The sequence below is a fragment of the Mytilus trossulus genome, chromosome 13 (genome assembly GCF_036588685.1).
Source record: "Mytilus trossulus isolate FHL-02 chromosome 13, PNRI_Mtr1.1.1.hap1, whole genome shotgun sequence".
Taxonomy (NCBI): domain Eukaryota; kingdom Metazoa; phylum Mollusca; class Bivalvia; order Mytilida; family Mytilidae; genus Mytilus; species Mytilus trossulus.
The window spans coordinates 18,885,215-18,911,096 of record NC_086385.1 but is presented as its reverse complement, the minus strand read 5'-3'; the positions used below and the strand labels follow the sequence as shown (position 1 = coordinate 18,911,096).

Below are 25,882 nucleotides of genomic sequence, written 5' to 3'. Positions count from 1 at the left end.
TTTGCGGATACTTTATTTCGTGTTTATCCCTATCTAGTCAACTTCGGGGCTATTTAATTTCGCGAAATTCTTATTTACTAGAGGTGTTTAAATAAGATAAGACCCAAGTAATACATGTTCGTGACGATTTAAATTTGCGTCATTTTTCTAATCGCGAAAGTCGAAAAAATAAATTGTTTGCGAAATTAAGTTGATTTACAGAATGTGAAAGCTTAATTTGGAAACTAATTGCCTTTCCTTATCCATGATTATTATTCAAATAATAACAACACATAAGTTATTTAGTGTAATAAAGGAGAGATGTCAAAAACCATAAAAAAAACACAAAACTTGATAGCATAAAATAATGTTTATTTCCATAAGAAACAGCAATGGTACATGATTGTAACAAAAATATAACAGAAAGAAAAGCAAAATAAAAATCTAGATACAAAAACATATGATTATATAATTATAAACAATTATTGCACTTGGTATAATCTCAGCCATGTTCTGTCTTATTATCACTTATGTAATGCATTTCCGACTAAATCAATCTCAAATGATAGTTTGTGTAGTGTATCAACTTCTCAATGTAAAATTAAATATAACAAAGTTTAAAGAAAATGTCCATTTTGTAAATAATCTTAATTATAATTTTAGCTTGCATGAAAAAGAAAAGAACTGAAGTCTGAGAATTTTTTTCTTTTTTAAATTCTTTTTAAAATTTTCAAGTGGGAAATGAAATATGTTTTTCAAAAATTATGAATTAATTGATTTAATTTGTAAAGGTCATCCTTCTATACATATAGGTGGTGAACCACATGATTTTTGATGATAGGTGAAAGGGGGATATGGTGGAGGACATCTTAGCAGACACAATATCCATTTCTATCTACTTCACCTTATTTTATTTTGTACACAATCATTTCCTGATTTGTTTGTACAGCAGAGTATTATTTCTTACATCTTATCTCAACCCAACCTCCAGAATACAGGATATCAAGTAGACGTCCCCTCAGTATACATAGACTTTCAGTTCCCCTGATGAATTGATTAGTTGTTATCAGAAGGGTACTATTATTTTATTACCATAGAAACAGAGATGTTGACATGAAACAGAAGAATGCCTTGACAACAAGATAGCATTCATTAAATGATGACCAAGCAGAGTTCAACTTTGTCCCAGACTTTAATAAAACAGATTGTTTATTTTTCTACACAAATGCCCCATTACTTTGTTTTGGAAAACATACAAACTATTGTGAAATGTAAAAATATCTGCTTTGAATGTAATATGATTATCTAACACATTACAACACACATCCTCAAGATATAAAGCTTCATTTAAACAATCTTTATTTTTCTAATTCATGTTTATTGGTTTCTAAAAATTCCCATATCTTATTTATAAAGTATATCAAATTCAAAAGTAACAATTACCAAGGCATGGGATCACTATAATCTATCAGCATTAGCTGCATATTTTAGACTAGACGCCATCTAATTATCCATTGAGATGACCTCTGAAGACTTCCAACAGTAATATAACCTGACAACATATACAAAAATTTGGCTCTAACTAGTGAACATGAATTTGACAGCTAGTGCCACCATAATTGAAGTAAAATTGTTGAATCCAAAGTAAAGACCAGCTTATTGTGTGATTTTTATGACAGAACAATTTGATGATAGTCTTTGATATAATTGTCTGACTTCATTCATCAGTGAAGAAGTATCATGAAAATTAACTTTGCTAAATAAACCCATGAAAATGAGGTCTTTGTCACATGAATCCTGTTAGACTGACATATATATACTTTACAATGATTTTACAGACAAAATAAAGTAGTAAACAAGAAACTCACTAATAGAGAGTGTATACAGTTTCCCTTTACATTGAGATATGTTATAGATTGAAATGTGATCTTGGAAAAATGGTAAAATATAGCAGGCAATTTGGGCCTTTTTTCAAGAAAAATGAGGTCTTAATTGTGATCTTTAAAATGTTCTAAAACTTGAAATTTCTGTAATAAAACATCAGATTTCTTTTATTTTGTAAGCTCTGATAAAGAATACATTAGATAAAACAAGCATTCTGTGAGTATTGTATGGCAATACATAGTCCCCTACCAGATAAAATGCATTGTTATGGAACAAAATTCTTACTTGATCTATAACTTGTCATGGTGTTAACTACATAAAATAATAAACAATTTTACTAAGAATAGAAAAGGAAAAAAATTCAAACTTTAATACAATGACATTTACAAATCTTTAAAAAAAAAAAGAATTATTTCTCTTTTGAACATAAATCTAATAATTAGAAGTATTTAAAACCAGATGCTCTTCAGGGCGCAGCTTTATACAACCGCAGAGGTTGAACCATGAACGGTTGGGGCAAGCTGGATTTAGCTCTAAATTTGGATTGTGATTAAATGGTTGACAGACAGGTTTCTGACACAGAATGAATGTGTTATAATGAATTTAAAATTTTTGTTTTGTCTTTGAGCAATTCACTATGCTGTTGAATATTAATCCTCTCAAAAAAATGTTTGAAGAAATTTTCTTTTTATTTATGAAATCTGAAATGAGAAAAATTGCCCCCCCCCCCCCCCCCAATTTTTTTTTCATATCCAACTTTCCCTTATTCCAAAACTGATCTCAATTCAAATTTCTAATGGAGTTTGCAACAATAACTACTCATTTAAATACATCATACAATATTAAGATGTACAAAAAGTTCTTGTTATCGCTGAATGGTAAAGATTGTTTTAATTTATCAGTTAGTAGTAAAAGTGAATATACATTGTATATTGTATAAAACAATTATTTCAGTTGATTTAACCACTATTCTGGACAAAGAAAGATAACTCCAATTAAAAAATTTCTTGCTATTGCACAATAGTGGTCAATTAGGTATTTCTTGCTATTGCGCAATACTGTGCAATTGAAAATACTTGCTATTGCACAATACTGTGCAATTGAAGATTTCTTGCTATTGGGCAATACTGTGCAATGGAAAATTTCTTGCTATTGCACAATACTGTGCAATTGAAGATTCCTTTCTATTGCTGAATACTGTGCAATTGAAAATTTCATGCTATTGCACAATACTTATTATAATAATTTTGGATCCTGATTTGGACCAACTTGAAAACTGGTCCCATAATCAAAAATAAGTACATGTTTAGATTCAGCATTTCAAAGAAGCCCAATAATTCAATTTTTGTTAAAATCAAACCTAGTTGAATTTTGGACCCTTTGTACTTTAATGTAGACCAATTTGAAAAGGGGACCAAAAATTAAGAATCTACATACACATTTAGATTTGGCATATATCAAAGAATCCCATTTATTCAATTTTTGATGAAATCAAACAAAGTTTAATTTTGGACCTGATTTTGACCAACTTGAAAACTGGGCCAATAATAAACAAGAATGTGTCCATAGTACATGGATGCCCCACTCGCACAATCATTTTACATGTTCACTGGACCGTGAAATTGGGGTCAATACATTAAAATTGGCATTAAAATTAGACAGATCATATCATAGGGAACATGTGTACTAAGTTCGAAGTTGATTGGACTTCAACTTCATCAAAAACTACCTTGACCAAAAACTTTAACCTGAGCATCACACTATCTTTTTCATTGTTCAGTGGACCATGAAATTGGGGTCAATACTTTAATTTGACATTAAAATTAGAAAGATCATATCATAGGGAACATGTGTACTAAGTTTCAAGTTGATTGGACTTCAACTTCATCAAAAACTACCTCGACCAAAAACTTTAACCTGAAGCGGGACGAACGAACGGACGAACGGACAAACGGAGGAACAGACCAGAAAACATCATGCCCCTCTACTATCGTAGGTGGGGCATAAAAATCTAAGTACATTTTTGGATTCAGCATATCAAAGAACCCCAAAGATTTAATTTTTGTTAAAATCAAACTAAGTTTAATTTTGGACCCTTTAGACTTTATTGTAGACCAATTTGAATATGGGACCAAAAATTAGAATCTACATACACATTTAGATTCAGCATATCAAAGAACCCCAATTATTCAATTTTTGATGAAATCAAACAAAGTTTTATGTTGGACCCTTTGGGCCCTTATTCCTAAACTGATAGGACCAAAACTCCTAAAATCAATCCCAACCTTCCTTGTTTGGTTATAAACCTTGTGTTAAAATTTCATAGATTTCTATTTACTTATACTAAAGTTATAGTGCCAAAACCAAGAAAAATGCTTATTTGGGCCCCTTTTTGGCCCCTAATTCCTAAACTGTTCGGACGTCCACTCCCAAAATCAATCCCAAGCTTCCTTTTGTGGTTATAGACCTTGTGTTTAAATTTCATTGATTTCTAATTACTTATACTAAAGTTATTGTGTGAAAACCAAGAATAATGCTTATTAGGGCCCTTTTGTGGCCCCTAATTCCTAAACTGTTGGAACCAAAACTCCCAAAATCAATCCCAACCTTTCTTTTGTGGTCATAAACCTTGTGTTAAAATTTCATAGATTTCCATTCACTCTTACTAAAGTTAGAGTGCGAAAACTTTAAAGTATTTGGACGACGACGACGACGAAACCAACGTGATACCAATATATGACCAATTTTTTTTAAATTTTTGCCGTCGTATAAAAAAAACAATTCTAGGGAAAGTTTAAATTGAGTTATTTCCCTTTGAACAGAAATTTAGTAATCAATAAGTATTTCATCAAAAATTTAATTCTATGGAAAAGGCTTTAACTGAACAAGGAGAAAAGATTGTGAAAATCGTCTTTGACCTGGAACTTGTAATGATAAAACAATACACCAAAAATCAAATCAATATCTTCAAGCATTACAAAAAAAAGTCTGAAAAACTGACTTGCCAGACTGACGGATGGAGAGATAGACAGAGGGACAGAGTGCAAACTTAAAGACCCCTTAAGCTTTGTCTGACAATAATAATTTTGAAATATGTGTTTAGAGCCTACATTGTGCATTTTGAAATCTAGTTTGTACCAGCACTTATTTAAAAAAATACTCCAAAATTGGTATTTAAATAATGTTTTCCAAAATGCCTCCTTACATTTTGCTGTAAATCATATTGCAACGTTTTAGAATACTTTTAGCTAATGTAGAGCACTGAAATAATTAAAGCAAATCAGAAAAACAGAACTCTAATTATTTTCAAAATTTGTGCTGATCAATACAGAGTTATAAAGATGACCTTCCAATTTTTTAAAAGCATACAACTAACATCAAATTACAAAATCAGAAAAAAATTATTGAGGTAACTAGGAACAAGGCACAAATGTATACAAAAATAAAAATGAAAAAAATATTGACTATTAAAAATCAGTCTTATAAATATGATATGTATTTACACTTTTCTGAGGCATATGTAATTTATTTATTAGTCAACAAAAGACTGAATAATGCCTATGAGAATGCCTATCTTATTTTAACTTAGAAAGTACTGTTACAAATGTATTAAAGTAAACATTGTAAAAATTTCATTATAAAATTGCTTCTGTGGAATATCAATCCACTGTAAGAATTCAATTTGAATTGTAAATGAAATCATCTTAGATGTTGAAAGTTTAAGTTTTTCCCAGTGAAGAAATAACATTCATAATGAGGTCCTTGCCTTTGTAACTTCTACTCAATGACAACTTTACATGTTTACTGTTAACATAATACTATCAAAAGGTACGAGAAATAATCATCCTAGGGTATTATACATTTGTTTAAAGCAAGAATAGATAATACAATAACAAAAAATATTGGTAGAATCTTTTATATATATATATATATATGTTGCAGTCAATAACCATAATAAAGGTTTACATGGAATTCCTAGTAACTTTGATGAATTCATGTAATCCCATTCCTAACATTATAATCATGTTAGGGTTAGGGAATATGTATAATTTTAGGTCAAAATTCTCAGGATTTCTTGAAATCCTTTCCAATATCTAGAGATTACATGTAATTAGTACACTGCTTCAAATTACATGTGAGAACGCCACTTACAATGATTTCCTGTAACATATATACATATATATAAAATTTTCAAAATAAAACAAAAATGTTAGAAATTCCCAGAGATGTCTCTACAATGAATGTTGAATTTATCATCAAAACAAAAGGTTTACTGATCTAAAGTTAGGTTCATTTCTTAATAATATTAAATAAATGATTAAAACATACAGTTCAAACCCTTTTTAGGGTTATATGACTAAAGATATGGATATAATTTATTATACACATTTTTATATCAAATATATTGCAAACACCATTAACCTATTTGCATTCTAATGATAAATGCTGAACTTTTAAATTAAAATTTCATTCATCTTTTAATCTATTAATATGTCTTTTGAAAATATCACTTATAAACACTTTGTAATAAGTAATGTAAATTGTCCACCACCAACACTTTTTGTTTGGTTTTAGGTCAACCATGTGGATTTCTATGGTGATTGAGTAATTCTTTTTAAATAACAGAGTCGTCAGTGTCATCTTGCATCAGTTCTATTTTTAACACCAATAATGATAAGCTTGCCATCTCGGATTCCTGCCAAGATGTGACTGTTGCTATTGGTTACTGATAAACAATGAATAGGCACATGGAGTGGAAACATATTGACTGTTCTTAGTCTACAATATAAATGTTATATATTAAACAAGTGACATTGATAACAATTACAAAACATTATTATAGGGCATTTTAAAATATCTATCTCTAACAAATGTGACTCAGTCCAGATATATTGTGATGACATTTTACAGTTTCTCCGAGAGCAATGAAATACATAAGACTTTTGTCCTACTTTGATAATACATCATATGGCAATAATTGATGCATCTATATCCTCTAAAGTTGAAAGATGGTATGTAACTCAGACTTGGTACAAACAAACATTTAAACGGACTTACCCAAATATTTCCTTAATTGTAAGGTGGCCCTGAATGTCTCCTGTGATCACATGATCTCCCTTAATTATCATGTGACACAATCCATACATTAACTTTTCTGTAAACAAGTGCTTCCCATTAATGGAGTATAAATGTAAAGAAAATCTTTCCTGAAAAAAATAATAATAATCATATTTTTATCATTACACATTTTAAAAAAGATATTCTTGTTTTGCCTTATCTCTGATTGCATCCTATTGAACTGAATATGATAAATGTCCAACTAGATGCTTCACAGGGCCCAGCTTTATACAACAGCAGAGGTCAAACCCTGAACAGTTGGGGCAAGTATGACACAAGATTTAAGCTTGATACAGCTCTGAATTTGGATTGTGAGTAAATAGTTGACACAACATAGGTTTCTGACACAGAATAAATGTGGTCTAAGAACTTAAACTTAAAAACTTCAAACATTTTAATTGGACATTTACCTTTTATGGTCTAATTTCCAAAATCTAAATACATGGTTAGATTCAGCATGTCATAGAACCCCAAGAATTCAATTTTTGATGAAATCAATTTTAGACCCTTTATACCTCAATGCGGACCAATTTGATAATGGGTCCCAAATATTAAAATCTAAATACATGGTTAGAATCAGCATATTGAAGAACCCCATATATTCAATTTTTGTTGAAACCACATACCCCAATGATGATTTTAGCCAAGTTTGGTTTAAATTTGCCTAGTAGGTTCAAAGGTTGTTTTTTTTTTAAATCAAAGTGCTGGATAGCACCTCTGGAAAGTTTGCAACTGTAGCTGTGTATTATTCCAAAAAGATTATAGACGTGTATTATTTCAAAAATGTATTTCATCATAAATGGATGTTTTAGACTAAACCATTGTCATGATTGTCTTGTCAGTAATTATCAAAAATCACTTTTTTCATGTTTGCCATAAAAAGTTTTAATATTTTCTATTGCAACCTAAAACTGTAAAGATCTAAAATAAAAATTAAAATATACAGAAAGCTCTGTTAATTTCTTTTATGTACCCATGCCATCTCAACATAAAGGGCCTATAAATTAGTATTTTTCTATTGGTTTAGATCCTTTATATTTGTTTTTAGAAAATTAACAAGTAGGTTTTTTTATTTGAATTGCTCCAAATGTTTCCTATCGGGGCCTTTTATAGCTTTCTACATGTACATGTATATTGTACAAATATTTCTCATTATTGACGACCAGATGGTGGCCTATAGTTATATTAATACATTTTCCTCCTTTGATCTCTTTTGGATAGCATTGGTTCTTTGCAAAAAATACTGCATCCTTTTTTATAAATAAGACAGTCACAGTAACTTAAATCAATACAACTGTAATGAAAGTGAATTTATATTAAAGGCTTTTATCAAAAATAGGGAACGTGTCCATGGGACACAAATGATGCCCCCGCTAGCATTAATGTTATACGTAAAGGGTCACAACTCAAGAACTGTAAATGTGACGCTACCAAAAAGTGTAATTGGTCTGAGTTATGGGGTTTTAAGCATTGTGTATTGTATACATTCTAATTACACAGTATTGCGCAATAGATTTGTAAGATTTTGACATTTGTTTTGTGTCAGAAACCTATATATTATGTCAAAAACTTGATTGCAATCCAAATTCAGAGCTATATCAATCTTGAATGTTGTGTCCAAACTTGCCTCACTTGTTCAGGACTTTGACATCTGTGGTCGTATAAAGATGTGCCCAGTGGAGCATCTGGTTCCATTTGTAACGAGGCACAACCCTAGAGCAGTAAAAATAACTTCACCAAAATTCAAAGTTTAAATCTTTGTTTTATTGTTAAAAATATTACAATGTATAAATTTCATAACATTTGGTTGAGCAAACTAAAGTTAGATAACTGAAACGAAAATATTCAGCAATTTTTTACATATATAAAGGGGCATAACTCTAAAATGGTATAACTATTGCCACCAAAATTCAAACTTGATCAGTGTTTGTGGTAATGAGCATTGTGTATAAGATTCATGGCATTTGGTTTAGACAAACTAAAGTTAGAGAATCGTAACTAAAATTTCCATCAACTTTCCTATTTGTAAAGTAGCATAAAACACTAGAATGGTAAAAGTTACGCAACTAAAATTAAAACTTCTTTTTTATACATTGACAAGTCTTGTGAATTGTGGTTAAAGGCATTGCGTATAAGTTTCATACAATTCAGTTCAAACTAAAGTAAGTGAACAGAAATGAATTTTGGGATGTACCGAAGTACATACTTACAGCAGAACAAGGATAAAACTCAATACAGTGGGAGCATAACAACACTAGTATGACCACAGGAATAAAAAGTTTATATACACTAGATTCATAGAGGTGCTTATAACCTGTAACACATTTTAGTTGCTGTTGTGAAATTAAACATTGTTTTATGAGTTAATAACATTTAAGAATTTTTGTTTTAAGCCATTCATTTGATATATTACGGTAATCATTGCCTCTGTGTTTGGATGACAAAGCAATTGAAATCTATTTATATAGGGCATGGTATGCCTTAAAACTTTTCCAGATGCACAGGTTTGTCTGTAATCTATCTAAATTTTGAGGTGAAAATGCAGCCATTTTAACCAAAGGGTACACATCATGAACCTTAATCATTTCTACAGAACTTTTCTTGATACACTGAGCATAGATGTTATTAACATCTATGCTCTGAGCTATAATATTCAAAGAAGTAGATGCTGACTCAGTTGCTTTTAATATGGATGCTATATATATGATAAGAATTTACAATAATACACCAGAAGTGGTATGATGTAAATCATTGAAAGAAGACTGAAGACTTAGAACTGACGTTGGGTCAATGTTTTTCTGCTGTCAGTTTGATCCACTTTAGCATGCTGAACAAGTAAAGTTCCTTATATCCACATTGGAATGTGAAACATTCAGTATTTAAATAACGGATTTAAGTTTTCAAATGATTTTTGCATCAAAATCTTCTGATCAATGTATAGACAAAAACAATGCATTTTTTTTTTTATCAAAGCCGGTATTTACCTTCACTCGTCCTTGGCATGAGAGGTTAGACATATAATATAATTATCGAGTATTTTCTTTTCTTTCACCTGTGTTTTTTTTAAACAAACCATCATTACTTTTCAATTATCCAACGGCTTGGTCAAAATGTCAACTTGTTCTCGCATTTTAATCAGTCATTCACGATTCTTTCGATACACTCAGAATTTTACCACGTTTACATATTTATGTATGTACGTACATATAGTAAACAGGTAAACTTTTAGTAGAGCGGGAAAATGTTCATTCATTAAATTATCATGAATGAATGAAAACGCAATCTTGCATATAGATTTCTTGCGATTTTCTCTTCAGCGCATGGCAGATCCGCGAAGTAGTGTTTGTGATACTCATTTTTAAAATGAAGTAAATTCATCTGAATCGTCAGTGAATAATCATTTCTTTTTTATTCAAGCTGTAATTTTTTCAGTCAAAACACTAGTTACTCAAAACTTTAAAAAAGAATCTGCCAAGAATCAGAACTCAAACACTAGTACTACAACTACACTATCTCGGAGCAGAACATATTGGGATAATCTGTCAACTGGAAGTTTGAGGCCGACGCCTAAGGAAAGTAGCAATAGCAAGTTATAGCGAACTTTCAAAAAATGTATTGGATGAAGGACATTGATGATTACCAAAGATGAAAAACAAGCGATAAGAATTGTTGGTCTTGTCTAATTTTCATCAGTTTGAAGGGGATGAATATTTTGTTTTTAAATGTCAACATAAATACTGGCCTGTAGCATTCTTACTTTTTTATTATATTGTTACCTATTGATCAATATTGAACTTATCATGACAATAGAGAATAGTCCTTACCTTTGGATCAATAGGGAACATCTCATGACAATAGAGAATAATCCTTACCTTTGGATCAATAGGGAACATCTCATGACAATAGAGAATAATCCTTACCTTTGGATTAATAGGGAACTTCTCATGACAATAGAGAATAATCCTTACCTTTGGATCAATAGGGAATGTCTCATGACAATAGAGAATAATCCTTACCTTTGGATCAATAGGGAACGTCTCATGATAATAGAGAATAATCCTTACCTTTGGATCAATACGGAATGTCTCATGACAATAGAGAATAATCCTTACCTTTGGATCAATAGGGAACGTCTCATGATAATAGAGAATAATCCTTACCTTTGGATCAATAGGGAACGTCTCATGATAATAGAGAATAATCCTTACCTTTGGATCAATAGGGAATGTCTCATGACAATAGAGAATAATCCTTACCTTTGGATCAATAGGGAACGTCTCATGACAATAGAGAATAATCCCTACCTTTGGATTGATCAATAGGGAATGTCTCATGACAATAGAGAATAATCCCTACCTTTGGATCAATAGGGAATGTCTCATGTCAATAGAGAATAATCCTTACCTTTGGATCAATAGGGAATGTCTCATGACAATAGAGAACAATCCTTACCTTTGGATCAATAGGGAACGTCTCATGACAGTAGATAATAATCCTTACCTTTGGATCAAAAGGGAACGTCTCATGACAATAGAGAATAATCCCTACCTTTGGATCAATAGGGAACGTCTCATGACAATAGAGAATAATCCTTACCTTTGGATCAATAGGGAATGTCTCATGACAATGGAGAATAATCCCTACCTTTGGATCAATAGGGAATGTCTCATGACAATAGAGAATAATCCTTACCTTTGGATCAATAGGGAATGTCTCATGACAATGGAGAATAGTCCTTAACTTTGGATCAATAGGGAACATCTCATGACAAAAGATAATAATCCTTACCTTTGGATCAATAGGGAACGTCTCATGACAGTAGAGAATAATCCTCCCCATCTCGTCCACAGCTAGCAATGGTATATGTAAAGTATATCCCATGGCACAAGGAGGATGCAAGGTTTTCATATAGTGGCCCCTTCTAACTGTATGTAAAATAACGGTTCCATCCTGCAACAGAAGTTTTTTTTTTCATTATTTGCAATTTATATTTTGAGTATCATGAAGCAACTTTCAGTATTTATATTTTTTTGATTCTTAAATTATATTTATTTTTGTCCTTCATATTACAATTTTTCCTTCCAAATATTATGTTTATAATCTAGTATGTCTATATGTGCAATTTACTAACAATTACAAAACAGAACTTATCTTTGAGACAGCCAAAGTTTTTAATATTTATTGCTATACATCGTAAATGAAAAAAAAAGTATTCCCTCAGATAACTAAGCAACTTCATACTTTTTTAATATGAAACTGAGTCACTCAGGGTTAAAATTATATAGTTTTCACATTTTTGAGGTTTCAAGATCATTGAAGATGGACATGTCAATTCTAAGTTAGTTTTTTTTAGAATGGTTTGGTTATATTTTTATGTTTGGGCTGTTTATTGCTGACTATACACCATGGGTTATTGAAGGCTGTATGGTTGTCCGTCATGGCTTTTATCCATTTCATTTGTACTTCGGTTGATAATTATCTCATTGGAAATCATATCATATCTCCTTATTTGTTGATAAAGAAAATATATGCAAGTCTGTAATTTTGCATTTCCAGCTTATAGTGCTTTCATTATGGTTACAATCCCTGATTTTGGGGGAATATGTTTTATTACAATTTACCTGTATTATTGGCCCAAATGAAATGTTTTATTTTGGGGCAATTGAAATGCTGATTAGAGCAAAAGCAAAGCACCGCTTCAAGATATTAATATACCAGGTTACCATGTTTTTGAAAGCAGTAACAATAAAGAAATTGTAACAGCTTTAGGGTTAGACCAATAAATCAATTATCAAAGCCTTATTTACAACCCTCAAATATGCATGATTTTTCTCTAAACTTTACTATAAAAAAAATCTTTTTGAAATTTTGGGTCTATTATGCCCTCCAACTTTGTACTTTATTTATGTCCGTTTAACATTCCACTGATGACTCATATGAAAACAAACTGCATGTCTGAAGTACAAAATTGTGAGCTTAAAATAAATCCTCAACATTTAAGATGGAGAACATGAATACCCTTTATGTTTATTTGATTCAGTTTATTTTTGCAGATTATATTGTGAAATTTTGATTCCTGTAAACCTTCATATCCCTTTTCTCAGTTCATTTTTAGTGAATCCCTGTCGAAATTGCAAAAATCTAATATTCTTTCTGCAAGCAAAATATGTATGCATACCCTTGATGCTGAAGCTACCATGTCAAGTTCTGTAGAAATGTACACAGCAGTAACTTCCCCTTCATGTCCATACAATGTTTGTAGAGGTCTGTTGTTAATGTTAACACTGAATCCACCCTGTCAATAAATAATACCTTATAATAAATCTGTTGTTAATGTTAACACTGAATCCACCCTGTCAATAAATAATACCTTATAATAAATCTTTTTACCAGATTTGTAATCACATAAGCAACACGACGGGTGCCGCATGTGGAGCAGGATCTGCTTACCCTTCCGGAGCACCTGAGATCACCCCTAGTTTTTGGTGGGGTTCGTGTTGTTTATTCTTTAGTTTTCTATGTTGTGTCATGTGTACTATTGTTTTTCTGTTTGTCTTTTTCATTTTTAGCCATGGCGTTGTCGGTTTGTTTTAGATTTGCGAGTTGGACTGTCCCTTTGGTATCTTTCGTCCCTCTTTTTTTTAACTTATTTGTAGATCTTACTTTGCTGATCATTTTTGCTGTTTACAGTTTATCTTTATCTATAATAATATTCAAGATAATGACGAAAAACTGCAAAATTTCCTTAAAATTACCAATTAAGTGGCAGCAACCCAACAATGGTTTGTTTGATTCATCTGAAAATTTCAGGGCTGATAGATCTTGACCTAATGAAAGATGTCAGATTTGCTCTAAATGCTTTCGTTTTTGAGATATAAGCCAAAAACTGCATTTGACCCCTATGTTCTATTTTAAGTAACGGCGGCCATGTTTTTTGACGGAACAAAAATCGAAGCACACACTTTGTGCAGGATAATCTAAGGAACAATCATGCTAAGTTTCATTCAAATCCATTCAGTAGTTTCAGAGGAGAAGATGTTTGAAAAATTGTTAACGACGACAAACGTCGATGATGGACACCAAGTGATGAGAAAAGCGCACTTGGCCTTTTAGGCCAGGTGAGCTAATAATACCTTATAATAAATCTGTTGTTAATGTTAACACTGAATCCACCCTTGCAATAAATAATACATTATAATTAGTTAAACATCTATCTATCACCTTTCTCAAATATTGACATTATATGTCAAAGATTTGGTTTGGTGTTTCTGTGACATTGATCTTTCCACCAATGACCTCAAAACAGGGGTCTTTCCACCAAATATTGGTAAACCTCTGATATATGAATCAAATGATATACTTAGAAATGAATCCCTCTCCCCACCCCCACCCAAAAATAAAAATATAAAACCAAATTGAAAACTGAATTATTCATGTTTGAATTACATAAAAAATATTTAAAGTCAAGTTTGACCTTGTTTCAATTTGCCTTACTAGTGTAGGACAGGTTTCTTTCACTGGGAAATATAAATAATACCCTTATGGCTTGATGGCATTCTCTAGGCTACCCAAATATTTTTTTGTTTCATAAACAAATAACAGAATTAAGTGCAGAATTAATTTTGTACAGAAAATTAAGAAAATTCAAATTCTGAAGCATGCATATATATGAAGGGTAGTCAAGTCACATTACTGACATATTTTCTAATTCATGTATTCCTGTCCATTTTATTACATACACATGTACCAAATTATAAATGGATGTGAAAGGAGGAGTTTGCTACAAAGGATTATAAAACTAGGTTAATTTAGCTTTAATGTACAGTCAGCTATAACAGGCATGAAAAATGTGACAAGAAATAACAAAACAATTCACGAAAAATACAAATATGACAGACATAAGCCAATGACAAAAGTGTACTACAGCTTAATGAAACGCAAATAAAAAATGTTGCTGGGTTTAACCTGGGTGTGAGCGCTAAATGATCCCCCTAACCTGGGAAGTGATGTAATAGGAATGAAGGTTTCATTTGTGAATCCCTACCAGCAATAAACTTCATCCTCATTATGGATGTCTGATGTATTTTTTCTGGAGTTAATATCAAATAACATAAACAATTGTAATACCTGTTGCTGTATTTGCCAAATAATACATGTTGTGTCACGTGACCCAGTCACAAGATGGCTGCCACAGTAGTCTAATGCCACACAAGTTACAATGTCTGAAATATAAAAACATAAAATAATCTTTTCTTCTACATTACACATTATACATTACTTTTAGGACTAATATGAGGCAGGCATTACCTGTGAAAGGGGACAAAGTCTGTATGAATTATTTTTTTTTTAACTTCAAAATCTCTTAAAAAAGAAACAAAAATACTGTAATGTTTCTGATTTTGGTTCTGGTGTTAGGGATTTTACTTGTGACTTTTTTAAAGTTATGACTTCATGTACAATGTAAAGAAAGAAAGGGAATGCATCAGGTAACATTAATTCATATCAAAGACTATTAGTTACATAGCATGTTAGTGACCTAATATTATATCTACAGGGTCAGTAAATTCCATATGGGCTGAGAGTAAAGCTCGAACCCCATATGGAATTTACTTACCCTTTATATATCATATTAGGTCACTAGCACACTATGTAATGTATTTATCTTACCCTGTATATATCATATTAGGTCACTAGCACACTATGTAACGAATTTATCTTACCGACTATCTTTATTTGTGGAATTTAGACTAAAGGTGTCTTTTTTGCTATCATAACACATCTTCTTATGTCTGTATAAAAAGTGTTCAAGTGTTCAATTGTAAGAACCTTGTTCAATAGACAACTTTCAAGTTTGATGCATTTCCGTCAAAAACTCTGGTTTTAGTGAACGTCATTTGTGCATTTAAGGGCGTCATCACTTCCATTCCAATGTTGAGCAAGTGGTTGGAAAACTATATTAGTAGTTCTATATTGTACGAATTATTCGGCAAATTGAATTCTCAAAATTGACAATTACTATTGCTGTCATTAGGGAATTGTCATTAAGTACCTACAGAACAACCATTATTTCTAGTTTATCCTCCACAATGACGATCACTAAGACGCTGGATGAACGTAAATAATGCAGTGATACAGGCGACCCCCTTTATCTGGTAAATGACGTCATAAAGGCGCGTATAATTGAGTTTTTTTCTGGTGACGGATGAACTTGAAAGTGGTCTATTGGTCTGCACTAAAAAAACTTATGTAAATGACAAATATTTATTATCAACAACCTTGATATAACAATATTAAACAGATTTTTCAATACTGTTTTAATAATCAAAACATGCCTAAGTTGTAAATCCACTACTAACCCTGTATTGAAATAAGCCCCGCCTCCCTACTAACCTAAAATTGAATATACAGGGTCTCCACCAGGTCGCTTTATATAACCAATCATATTCCTATAAATGTATAGGAGGTAAGATAAAAAGAATTCTTAAAATGAAATATTGGTATTGTGTTCCTTGAGTTCCTATATTTTACTAGACTACTCAAAGTCTCACAACAACAAGACCAGAAGAAGGAAGTAGACTTCTGCGTTCTGTGCAAATGCGGGAATTCAATACACAACATAAAAAAGTTAAGAAATTTTGAGTTCATTAGTACAATGAAAATTTCAGGTTTCCCGTTTTTAATTAATTTTTTTTTATTGATATCCAAGAGACAAGATGTAACTGACAGTACTCTGTACCTACTTTTTTAATTGACTCTTTGTGTAATGATTAATTCCCTCTTTAAGGAAAGTAGTAAGTGAGTTAGCTTAAATATCAAGCAATGTAACCTAATCTTGTTTTTTCCTACATACTCCAATAAATGTAGTAAGCATTTCAACTTAAAGGATTTTTACCCCTGACATTCTTTTTAAGATTACGTACCAATATGTCTGACAATATGGTTTATCTTCTTCACCTTCCCCAGATGATACACTTGTAGACTGTTATCCCAGTGGCCTCCACTAATCAATAACTTGGCATCATGGGATACCACAAATAATTTAGGCTCAACTTTAACCCCAGGAGCAAATGGTACATTTAGCCGCCTTTTACACCTGAAAAATAGGGATAATATTAAGAGACCTGTCACTTGGTTATCACGCCATAAGTAACATCTGCAACATAGATAATAAAATGCTTTGCAGGGCGCAGTTTGATACCACCATAGAGGTTGAACCCTGAACAGTTGGGGCGAGTATGGACACAACATTCAAGCTTGATACAGCTCTAAAATTGGATTGTGATTAAATATTTGACACAGCATAGGTTTCTGACACAGAATGAATGGGGTCCTGGATATCATATTTTTTATTAATTTAAAAACAATTTGTTATCCAAGATGCATTAACCTAACATCCAATAAAAAAAATACATGCTTTTGTATTCTGTCTTTACTAAAAACTAACTTGTTTGTGGTAATTGAAGGGTCTTTCTCAAACAGGAAATAATTAGAAATGGTTTTGTCATATGGTAACCATCCGTGCATACCAATCTTTCCATCTTCTGAAACTGTTACCTAAAAAAAAAATAAATGAATTATTAGAATACAAATATTACTGAAAGAATTGAACAGTTTGAGGGATTTTTATTTCATATATTTTTACCAGAAATATTCTATTTAGATCATAAACAAGCTGTCAATGAGAATTTAAAGTTAACAAGCATTCTGTGAGTATTGCATGGCGATACATATAATCCCCTACCAGTTAAAATTTCATTGTATTGGAACAAATTTTAACTTGATCTCTAGCTTGTCACAGTGTAAACTATATAACAAATATCAAAGTCGATATCTTAAAGCATGACAAAAAAAATTGTTGAAAACTGAATACCTCGATAATTTGTCCATTGACCAAAACTTTGCATAAAATCATCAGGAACAAAATTCTAATTGATATGCAACTTGTCATGATAAAACTATATACCTATTTTTAAATCATTAACTTCGAGCATAAAGAAAGTAAATGCAGAAGATTTATTATTTCAGTGGATTTTCAAAGTCCAAGGACCATAACTCTGAACAAAATCATTAAACCAGAACAAAAATCAAACTTGAACAGTAATTTGACTAGAAGAAAGAAAATGGGGCCAACTGATTAATTCATCATTCAATATTTTTTAAGTGTTATTTCTTGCTTTTTGAGGCATAAAAGATGAAGAAAAAATTGGAAAGACATATTTGCTAATACTACACTGTCCACACCTATAGACAATGAAAATCAACATATGATAATAGTGTTATTTGATAATGGACTTTCAGTTTTGAATTTTCCTCGCTGTTCCTAATTTTTGTGATTCTTCTTCCTCTTACTTAATAACAGCTATTTTAAATGCCTTGTAATTAAACCTCTACATCAGCAGACCTATGTTTCATTGGCTATCGTTATAAGCTTTGCCATATTAAAAACTCTGAATTTACAATCTGTTGGGAAGTATGAAAATAAAAAAATTGATTTATATGACTTTACCATAGAATCTGGCATCCCATGCTGTATAATGGACCTAGCTTGACTTCTTGGGACAGTCACATAGGCTAAGGGATCTGTATCCTGGGTTATCTAAAGACAATTTATAGTATGATATTGGCAGTGAACAAAAATGTTAAGTATTAATGATATGAAAATGTAGGACACACATTATAAGCTTTTTGTTTACTTTAATTTCATCAAAGCTTTCTTCTTCTCATTAAGAGTCCCTATCATAATTTGGACAGTTCTTATAACATCTACCGGTATCTGGAAATATTGATCAATAAAAAAGAAAGAAAGTAAATATAGAGTTTATTTTGTACCAATCAATTTAATCCAGTATTACTCACTGTGACAAAATACACCTTTAGATTGTTGATGAACTGAAAGATACTTAATGGCCTATCAATCTTTATAGATCTAGCTACTATTTCTTCTACTGTCATTCTTCTGGGATGAGGCTCCTATAAAAACATATCAATAAAATCATAAACTTTGGTTTTTAAAAAAACTCATATAAAGGAAAAGTTGTGACTGGTCCTAATTTATTTGAACATAACAAAACTAGAGGCTCTAAAGTACATGTTGCTAAATTTTCAATAAGTGATCATTATCCAGTTTGTTTAACTAGAAAAGAAAAAAAATCCACTTATATCAAAAAAGATATTCATACTACCATTTCTTACAGAAATTAAAAAAAATTCAATGAGGCTAATTTTCTAAGTGACTTAGCTATTGCACCTTTTGATAAAATTGAACATGAAAGTCACCCAAATACATGTATTCAGATGTGGTATGACATATTTAATGCAGTTCTAGATAAGCATGCACCAAATGTTACTAAAAGAGTAAAAAGAGACAGACAACCTGAATGGTTCAATAATGAAATTGCATATGCCAGAAAAATGAGAGAAAAATACCATAAATTAGGAATGTGGTCAGAGTTCAAATTTTGGCGAAACAGGACAAAACACATAATCGATGAATCAAAAAGAAATTTTTATTCAAAGACGGTAAAAGATTCAAAAGCTTCTAAAGATTTGTGGAAATGTATTTACAGTCTTAACCCATCCCAACGAGAAAAGCCATATGAACTTTTAAATGAAGATGGTATTAAAACTAATAATGTCAAGAACCTTACGTCGTAACTACAATCCCCTTCCCTTTCATGAATTTGACCTACCGAATTGGACTATTTACCGGATTTGTAATCACATAAGCAACACGACGGGTGCTGCATGTGGAGCAGGATCTGCTTACCCTTCCGGAGCACCTGAGATCACCCCTAGTTTTTGGTGGGGTTCGTGTTGTTTATTCTTTAGTTTTCTATGTTGTGTCATGTGTACTATTGTTTTTTTGTTTGCTTTTTTCATTTTTGGCCATGGCATTGTCAGTTTGTTTTGGATTTACGAGTTTGACTGTCCCTTTGGTATCTTTGGTCTGTCTTTTGTAATGTTTTTAATAAGTTTTTTACATCTTGTGTTGAAAACCTGAGGACGGACAGATGTATGAGCAAAAATCATGATTATGCAAAATTAAATCATTTTGTACAAAGAAATTTACTAAGTCAGAACACTCAAGTAAAATTTTCAATTCCACCAGTCACAATAAATGGTCTATTTAATGAGATGATCAAACTTGACATTAATAAATACACCAGATATGATAACATAAGACCAAACATTTTAAAATGGAGTACTCTTTTCATAACTTCATCTTTAACTTACATTCTTAACAGAATAATAGATACAAGTACATTACCCTGTGTTTTAAAGAATGCAAGAGTAACCCCTGTTTTTAAAGCTGGTGAAAAATTCATGGCAACAAATTATAGACCAATTTCTGTACTTCCAGTTTTATCAAAATTATTGGATTTTAAGAAAGCTTTTGATGTAGTAGATCATGATATCCTTTGTAAAAAAACTTGAAATTTCTGGATTTGATAATACTGCTGTTTCTTTTTTTCAATCATATTTGAATGAAAGAACTCAACAAGTACAAATTGGTAATGCTCATTCTGAAAAACTTCATATCAAGTATGGTGTCCCCCAGGGCTCTATATTAGGCCACCTTCTGTTTGTATTATACATAAACGACCTTTCGATTTATATGAAAATTTTTGCACTGATTTATTTGCCGATGATTCAACTTTACCTCTTTCTGGTAATTGTTATCGAACTCTACAGTCAAAGGTACAAGAAGATTTACATGGTGTAGAGGAATGGTGCAATGATAACAATATGTTCATCAATAAAAATAAAACAAAATCTCTCTCTCTCTCCCTCTCTCTCTCCGGTGTTCAAACTGCTTTACTCTTTATCTTATATTTGTATTTAAAAAAAAAATAAAAAAAAATTGCTTCCTAATAGACAGTTGTTTTGATTAGATAATATCTATAGATTTATATATTATATATTGCTATTATATTTGTGTATATTATGTTGTAAATTGGAAGTTATAAATAATAAAAATTAAAAAAAATAAAATAAAACAAAATATATGATTATTGGAACGAAACAAAGAGCAATGCCACATTACAATGAGAGTTGTTTAACGATTAACAATCAAGTGATTCAATCTTCCACATGCGAAAGTCTTTTAGGCATTAAAATTGACTCTTCCCTCACATGGACAACCCAAATTGACTTGATCTGCTCAAAAATATCATCTACACTATATCTACTATTAAAGATTAAAAAATTTCTAAATCTAGACTGCAGAAAATTATTCTATAATGGTTATAGCTTGCCACTATAAATTGATTATTGTTGTATAGTGTGGAGTAGTTGTAGCAGTGAGGGTTTAAAAAGGATATTAAAATTACAAAAGAGGGCTGCTAGATTAATACTAGAAACAGACCAAATCGCTCCTTCTGCACCCTTATTCAAACACTTAAACTGGATGACAGTTGAACAGAGAATAAAATATCATAAGTTAGTGATGACATTTAAGGGGGCTTGCGGGTCTAAATGATTTTTTTTATTTAATATAGGATTTCTCTATATTTTTCTATAAATTAACTTTATCTCATACCTAATGGAAAAATGAAATAAAAAAATGGGGTCACCGTGCATTTACGCTCACAATCTGCCTTTGAAAAAAGCATACATTTTTGTTAATGTCCTTTTTTTCTGTTGAACTAATAGGAGAAATATTGGAAATATCGAAATAAAAAAAGAACTAAATTACAGAAATTGGTTAAATTTTACAATTATTCAGTTTATGTACAGTCTTTTCGAAAACAACAATAAAAAATATAGGTCACCGATGAGTTAAAAAAGATATTTCATTTTTAAAGCCAAAAAAATGGCATTTTTGCACCAAAGGGAGATAATTTAGAGCTTTTTCAATGATATCTAAATTTTAAAAGTCACCTGGGGCCAACATGTTTTGATTTTTTTGAAAAATTCTTGTACCATAAGATAAAGTAACAACTACTAAAGGTAATTAATAAAATTTGTAAAGAAAAATAAATGTTTGATTTTTTTCTGAAAATCTTATACCCGCGAGCCTCCTTAAGTGCATTAAAAATGATGCCCCATCATATCTTACTAACAAGTTTCATTATGTTTCAGACAGAAATCCATACCCCTTGAGAAATGCTGTTCAAGGAAACCTCATACTCCCTAAACCAAAACAGAATTATTCAAAAAATCTTTTATATATTCTGGACCATTCTTGTGGAATAATATGCCAATACCTTTAAGAAATATTACAAATATTAGTTCTTTCAAATACAAAATAACAGATCATTTATTGAAATCAACCTAGCTGTATAAATAATATTAAAAACTGATCATGTCATCATGTTTATTTTTTCATCACATTTTATCAAGTTGTATTGAACATTATTATCATACTTGACTTTTTATACTTATGTATGCAATGTATATGTTTGCATTTTGTTTGGTTTTTCATTATGAGGGCCTCAGGGAAGATTTGTTATATAGCTAACTGGGTAACCCTCTTAAAATAAAGTATTGTTGTTGTTGTCGTGTTGTGTCGCTCAGACGCTCACTTTGGTCTTTGTAAATATTAAACAAAGGAAGCAGATGGATTCATGACAAAATTGTGTTTTACTAAACAGTCTTGCTGCTTACAATTATCTCTATCTATAATGAACTTGGCTCAGTAGTTTTAGTGGAAAATGTTAATAAAAATTTACAAATTTTATGAAAATTGTTAGAAATTGACTATAAAGGACAATAACTCCTTAGGGGTCAATTGACTATTTCAGTCATGTTGACTTTTTGTAAATCTTACTTTGCTGAACATTATTGCTGTTTACAGTTTGTCTTTATCTATAATAATATTCAAGATAATAACCAAAAGCAGCAAAATTTCCTTCAAATGACCAATTCAGGGGCAGCAACCCAACAATGGGTTGTTTGATTCATCTGAAAATTTCAGGGCAGATAGATAAACGATTTAACCCCATGTCAGATTTGCTCTAAATGCTTTGGTTTTTGAGTTATAAGCCAAAAACTGCATTTTACCCCTATGTTCTATTTTTAGCCATGGCGGCCATCTTGGAAGGTTGACCAGGTCACCGGACACAATTTATAAACAAGATACCCCAGTGATGATTGTGGCCAAGTTTTGTTAAATTTGGCCAAGTAATTTCAGAGGAGAAGATTTTTGTAAAAGATTACTAAGATTTACGAAAAGTGGTTAAAAATCGACTATAAAGGGCAATAACTCCTAAAGGAGACAACTGACCATTTCGGTCCTGTTGACTTATTTGTAATTCTTATTTTGCTGAACATTATTGCTGTTTACAGTTTATCTCTATCTATAATATTATTCAAAATAATAATAACCAAAAACAGCAAAATTTCCTTAAAATTACCATTCACAGGCAGAAACCCAACAACGGGTTGTTCTACCCACCTGAAAATTTTTAGGGCAAATAGATCTTGACCTGATAAATGAATCCAAGTGAGGATTAAAATGATAAGAATTAATACCAGTGATTGTACCTTCATTAACTGTGTTGGTGTCTGTCCAAAGTTATTAATCATTCCCTCTAAAGCCTTTCTGTCATGTTCATTTGTAATGGCATCTAAGTCTACAGCGCCTGGCAAATAAACATCAGTAAATTATTATTTTATTTATAGCTAAGTAAACATAATCAATTAAAACATATATTTATCAAATTAAAATGTTTAAAGACACTGGAAATTTTCTGATATCAACCCAATATCAATTTTATAATACCATCTGGGTTTGTATTACAGGGGTATATTTAACCTAGAAAAACTCTTTTAGCCTTGAGAGCTCACCTGAGAGTTTATGACTTTTTCTCATAACCTAGAAAAACTCTTTTAGCCTTGAGAGCTCACCTGAGAGTTTATGACTTTTTCTCATCCATACAATAGATATTCATCTATTTGGCTTCATCCTATTTACCTTGTCAAAATATAGGACACACCATTGTAAATCCTAAACTTACTTAACAAATAAGTGTAATAGGACAAACCATTGTAAATCCTAAACTTACTTAACAAATAAGTGTAATAGGACAAACCATTGTAAATCCTAAACTTACTGAGTAAAAGTGTTAAAATTGTTGGCTCAAAATGTGTATTCATAACATGGGTATCTTTAGCTACAGCTAAGTCTTGTTGATAAATGAAACATTAGGAATGATAACTTTTGTACAAAAAAAAAGTAGATGTCTCAAAGCGACACAAATGGCCCCGTCTCAAAATGATGAAAAATCTACAAATTCAATAACACATATGGACACAAACATGATGGTAGTCTCACATGTTCAAATTCAGCTCAAAATCTGGAGGCGTATAGAAAAAAGTGTGTATAAGTGTGATTTTCAACAATTTTCAAAGTTAATTCAATAACAAACGAAAGTGAACCAACGCCTGGTGAGTCTGTACTACGGTAGAGTCCTTAAAGTGGATACCCAAGGGTATACAGGGTCGTTATGATAAAAAACATAAAATGTAGAGAGTCTTATAACAACAACACTTTACAGACTGCTGCAGAAATTTATTGATCGACAAGTTTCGGTGCCTAGGGCACCGTCATCAGGATAAAAACAATACATAAAATCATGTTGAAGTACAAAATCGGGTTGTTAAAATTTAAACGTCACAATGTTACAATGGTAAGTAACGTTATTAATGTCAAAATTCAGCTCAAAATCTGGAGGCGTATAGAAAAAAAGTGTGTATAAGTGTGATTTTCAACAATTTTCAAAGTTGTTAACCCTTAATTTATGCAACTCATCATAGTTAACTCACATACAAAAAATCAGCCCAATATCTGAAAGCATTTAGAAAAAAAGTCTGTATAACTGTGATTTTCAACAATTCAGCCAAGCAGAACAAAACTTAAACTTGATCTGTAACTCATCTTGGTTAACTCACATGCCAAAAATTATCCCAATATCTGATAGCATTAAGAAAAAAAGTCTGTATAACTGTGCTTTTCAAAAATTTATCAAAGTCCAAAGCCCATAATTTTGGTAAAAATTAGCAGAGTGGAACAAAATTTAAACTTGATCTGTAACTCATCATGGGTAACTCACATACCAAAATTCAGCCCAATATCTGAAAGCGTTTAGAAAAAAAGTCTGTATAACTGTGATTTTCAACAATTCAGCCAAGCAGAACAAAACTTAAACTTGATCTGTAACTCATCTTGGTTAACTCACATGCCAAAAATTATCCCAATATCTGATAGCGTTAAGAAAAAAAGTCTGTATAACTGTGCTTTTCAACAATTTATCAAAGTCCAAAGCCCGTAATTTTGGTAAAAATTAGCAGACTGGAACAAAATTTAAACATGATCTGTTACTCACATACCAGAAATCAGCCCAATATCTGAAGGCGTTAAGAAAAAAAATCTGTACAATGGTTTGTTGCCGGATTGACTGCATTTTAGAATTACAGAAATTCGGAATTCCAAATTACAGAATTTCGAGAATTAAGGAATACTTCGTTGTAGGGCCATAAAAAGTCCAGTTCAATACTGGGAGCATACATAACTAAACTTATGTGAAATAAAAACAAAAATAAGCTGATTTACCTAAATATGTATTCAAGCAAAAGTATCAAGTTCAGCTGCTATCCTTCACTTCAATGAACCTATTAATCACCTTCTATTGTACTCTTAATCAACCAGAAACCACCAATTTGATACTCCTTAAAATATCATCTAGGAGTCAAACCTTTTAGAGCAGCCTTTAGACTGGAGATCACACTAACTGACAACAGATAAACCCACTGATTTCATTGACATTCAAGTAATACTGTAAATTCAGAAATTGTTGCGTGCATTTATTATTGCGATTTTGTCATTTTTTTTTACGGTTTTGAGAAAAATCCTGTTAAATTCATATAAAATATTTCAAAATGAGAGTTTAAATATGGCGTT

The 25,882-nt window shown here is 31.3% G+C and overlaps 1 protein-coding gene across 1 annotated transcript in view; it reads right to left on the bottom strand.

Moving 5' to 3' along the window:
• Positions 1-2,592: 2,592 nt before the first annotated feature.
• LOC134695187 (neurobeachin-like protein 1) overlaps positions 2,593-25,882 on the bottom strand; it is a 136,666-nt gene continuing 113,376 nt past the window's right edge. The window contains exons 49-58 of the mRNA XM_063556397.1: positions 23,467-23,564; positions 18,838-18,951; positions 18,488-18,577; positions 17,426-17,535; positions 16,902-17,074; positions 15,109-15,203; positions 13,160-13,276; positions 11,770-11,931; positions 6,922-7,070; positions 2,593-6,642 (exon numbers count right to left, since the gene is read on the bottom strand). Of these exons, the coding sequence (XP_063412467.1) occupies positions 6,501-6,642; positions 6,922-7,070; positions 11,770-11,931; positions 13,160-13,276; positions 15,109-15,203; positions 16,902-17,074; positions 17,426-17,535; positions 18,488-18,577; positions 18,838-18,951; positions 23,467-23,564 (1,250 nt within the window). The 3' untranslated portion in view covers positions 2,593-6,500. The remainder of the gene's footprint in view (positions 6,643-6,921; positions 7,071-11,769; positions 11,932-13,159; positions 13,277-15,108; positions 15,204-16,901; positions 17,075-17,425; positions 17,536-18,487; positions 18,578-18,837; positions 18,952-23,466; positions 23,565-25,882) is intronic.